The following is a 3,392-nucleotide window of genomic DNA, read 5'->3' on the forward strand; positions in this document are numbered from 1 at the left end:
GATGCTGGATTGAAGAGACAGAGGGCAGACGCTGGATGGAAGAGAGTGAAAAGATGATGAAAGCAGAAACCAGAGACCATAAAAGGTAGAAAAAAATAATTTTATTTCTATCTTGTGATTAGAATATATCAGATTTAAAATATGTATCCTGCTAGAGCTGATGTTAGACATAACTGGGAGTGCAAAGCCCAGGCAGTGCGTCTTTAGCTTCCAGCTGGCTTAGGGCTTTCTCTGACCAGGAGGCAGTTGCCTTAGTTGCACTCTCCCTAACACCATTCCTGCCATGTGTGACTGCGGTATTCTGTTAGCATGATATTTGTGTAGCATTCTGTAATAATTTGGCTTATTCAGTTTTCTTGATAGTAGAGGGGATATATGTGAAGGGGAGGGGAGACGGGGGTTTTGTTGATCCTTGCCCTGTATTATTTATATTTATAAAATGACAATTGTACAGAATATTGTTTCTTTTTATACTTTAATAAAATATGTTCAGTATAAAATCATAACTATTTGAGGCTTGTGCGGATGGGATCAGATGGTTAACGGGACCGAGCTCGCGAGGACAGGGCGGCAATGGGTTTTTAAAAAAAATTTCAGTCTTATTAGTTTGCCGGTCCACGAAATAATTATTTTATTTCCGCCGGTCCATAGGTGTAAAAAGGTTGAAGAACACTGCTCTAAGGGACTATAGCATCCTTGCTCTATATGTTCTAGAATAGTTATGGTTTGTTTGGTTTTTTTTTATGTTGATAGTACATTGTTTAAATTTGCTTACCACTCATCCCAATACCGAAAACTGTATGCAACATTATACTTCATTTGCATAATTTTTAAGAATTAAATATTTAGGAATTTTGCTCAGATGTGAATTTTAATGTACCACAAAGCATGAACATTATTTGTCAGATTTTGAAAGACCATTTTCTTAACCTGCAACAGACGCTGGAACAAATTCAGTCTGAACCAGACTGGCATGGGATTTGTGTACTAACCCTTTCTAGTAAATTTTATAATTTGAGTGCACACTTTTCAAGTCAAATTTATAATGGGCAAGTAAATATGTACACATTAATTATTTGGTGGGGAATTCGCGTTCCTATATTGTCCACTGACGTCAACATCTCCTGGCTCTTTCTGTTCCTAAACACGGAAAAGAGAATTGTGGGACATGTCGTTCTTTGTTGTGATATTTGACCGTTTCGTCCAGTTACAGTACAGCAGCCATAAAATAAGAAGCACCTCTGCCTTGTGGGAGTAGTAGTACCGCGCAGTTATTAATTCCGGCCGAAGGACAGGCGGTGAGATTGAAACCGGAAATAGGCCTTGTGGGAATTGTAGTTGCATCTTACATCTTTTACGGAAAAAGGAAGTGGTAGAGGGATTGTAGGAATTGTAGTTTCGTTCACTGTCGTTCTCCACCACTGCAGAGTGCGAGTCCAGATTCGTCCAGCGGTACCGGGGGTGGGTGGTGAAAATAGAGCCCGGGCCACTATGCCGGGTTTCACCTGCTGCGTGCCAGGCTGTTACAGCAACTCACACCGAGACAAGGCGCTGCACTTCTACACCTTCCCGAAGGACGCGGAGCTGCGGCGGCTCTGGCTGAAAAATGTGTCTCGGGCCGGGGTTAGCGGCTGCTTCAGCACCTTCCATCCCACCACGGGCCACCGCGTCTGTAGCTTACACTTTCCTGGTGGCCGTAAGACCTACAGCGTACGGGTGCCTACCATCTTTCCGCTGCGCGGCGTGATCGAGAAAAAAACCCGGCGGAGTGTTGGGACTGGCAGGAAGCAGCGACTGCACCCCGGAGGTGGCTGCACAGCCGCCGTGCTCGTCACAACCTTACAGGACGGCGACGATGTCGGGGAGCAGCTGGAGGTCACAGCCGGCGACGCCGAAGCGATGACGGCCTGTGGAGGAGGTGAGGACACGAAGCCCATGGACTTGACGGTGCAAGTAGAAGGGGCCGGGTTGCCCGAGGGACCCGGCTCCTCCGCCACTCACCAGCACCTCCGGGTGGTGCTGGTAAGGGACGATCCCGGATCTGCCGGTTATAGTTACCCAGCTTTCCTTAACTCCGCTTCCGACCACTCCTACTCGCTCTCGTCGGGTACCACCTCTGAGGAACTACTGCGCAAGCTGAATGAGCAACGGGATATCATCGCCCTGATGGAAGTCAAAATGAAAGAGATGAAGGCTAGCATTCGGCATCTACGCGTCACCGAAGTCAAGCTGCGAGAGGAGATCCGCGAAAAGGACCGGCTGCTCTCTGTTGCGGTTATCCGCAAGAAGCACGGCATGTGAGGGTAATAATATCCTAGAGCTAGTCGTCAGAATCCAGGGCAAACCCCCGTATCCTGTTAAAAAGGAAATCGGATTGGGGAAAGGGGATGGGAGACATTCCTGGATGTGCTTGTAATGCCCACAGAATTGCCAGTGCTTACCTATCCAAATGGGACTATGAAAACTGGTCAACGACGTTTGTTTATTTTGTGCTCCTAATTATTGAAGACGCTGGTCAACTCCACCTCAGAAAGTTGCCACTCCTCCCCCTTTTTTTAAAAAAAAAATACACTCAAGCTGGCCCGTTTTTGTTCAGTGGAAAATCTTTAGGGATAAGAAGGACTCTTCAGTTTTCATGTTTGAATTGGTTCCAGCTGTTCTTTGGGATCATAGATCTATTATTATATACAGCAGTCCTAAAGAGGAAATAAGTTTCAAGAACACAATTTTTGGTCTAAAGTTACGTCCATCAGATCTGGGATCCTTTTCTTTTGGAGAAATGGGTGGGCAGAACCTGAGTGGCACTTCTTCAGCTTCTCCTCAAGGAAAAAACTATTATAACATCCCGAATTCGCTAAAAAGCAGGTCATTCAATATTAAGAAAGTAGGGGAGTAAAGGTGTAATTAAGATTACATCGTGGCTACAATACTATAATCACAGAAACAGAAGCATAATTTTTACTGTTATGTTAAGCTGGGGCAGTTTTCCTATCCTAAAGCAAGCTACTAGTATGAACCTTCTGTGTTTTAAAAGGATTTAACCCCCCTCCACCCTATTTTTTTTTTTTTTTTTTTTTTTTTTTTTTTTACAAAGCCACACTAGTGACTGCTGTATGGCCAAAACTTCTGAAGCTCTTTACCCCCCTCCCCCTGTACAAAACTATAGTGCAGATTTTAGTGCCAGCCGCAGTGGTAACAGCTCCAACACTCATAGAATTCCTATGAGCGTCATAGTTGTTACTACTGTGGCAGGTGCTAAATCCTTATGTGCTTCAGTGCAGTTACCACCGCATACCATGCTCTTGGACTTTGTAAAAGAGGGGGTTAATTTGGATCAGTTTTAAAATGAACAGAATTAGCAGGGCTGAAGTGTATTGAAAGGTGCCATCATC

At 44.8% G+C, this 3,392-nt stretch overlaps 1 protein-coding gene across 1 annotated transcript; it reads left to right on the forward strand.

The window, feature by feature from the left end:
• The first annotated feature begins 1,326 nt into the window (after positions 1–1,326).
• On the forward strand, positions 1,327–2,715 carry THAP11 (THAP domain containing 11). The gene has a single exon (XM_033943882.1). The coding sequence runs from the start codon at positions 1,492–1,494 to the stop codon at positions 2,299–2,301; it is 810 nt and encodes a 269-aa protein (XP_033799773.1). The 5' UTR covers positions 1,327–1,491; the 3' UTR covers positions 2,302–2,715.
• The last annotated feature ends 677 nt before the right edge of the window (positions 2,716–3,392 follow it).

This window comes from Geotrypetes seraphini, chromosome 4 (assembly GCF_902459505.1).
Source record: "Geotrypetes seraphini chromosome 4, aGeoSer1.1, whole genome shotgun sequence".
Classification (NCBI taxonomy): domain Eukaryota; kingdom Metazoa; phylum Chordata; class Amphibia; order Gymnophiona; family Dermophiidae; genus Geotrypetes; species Geotrypetes seraphini.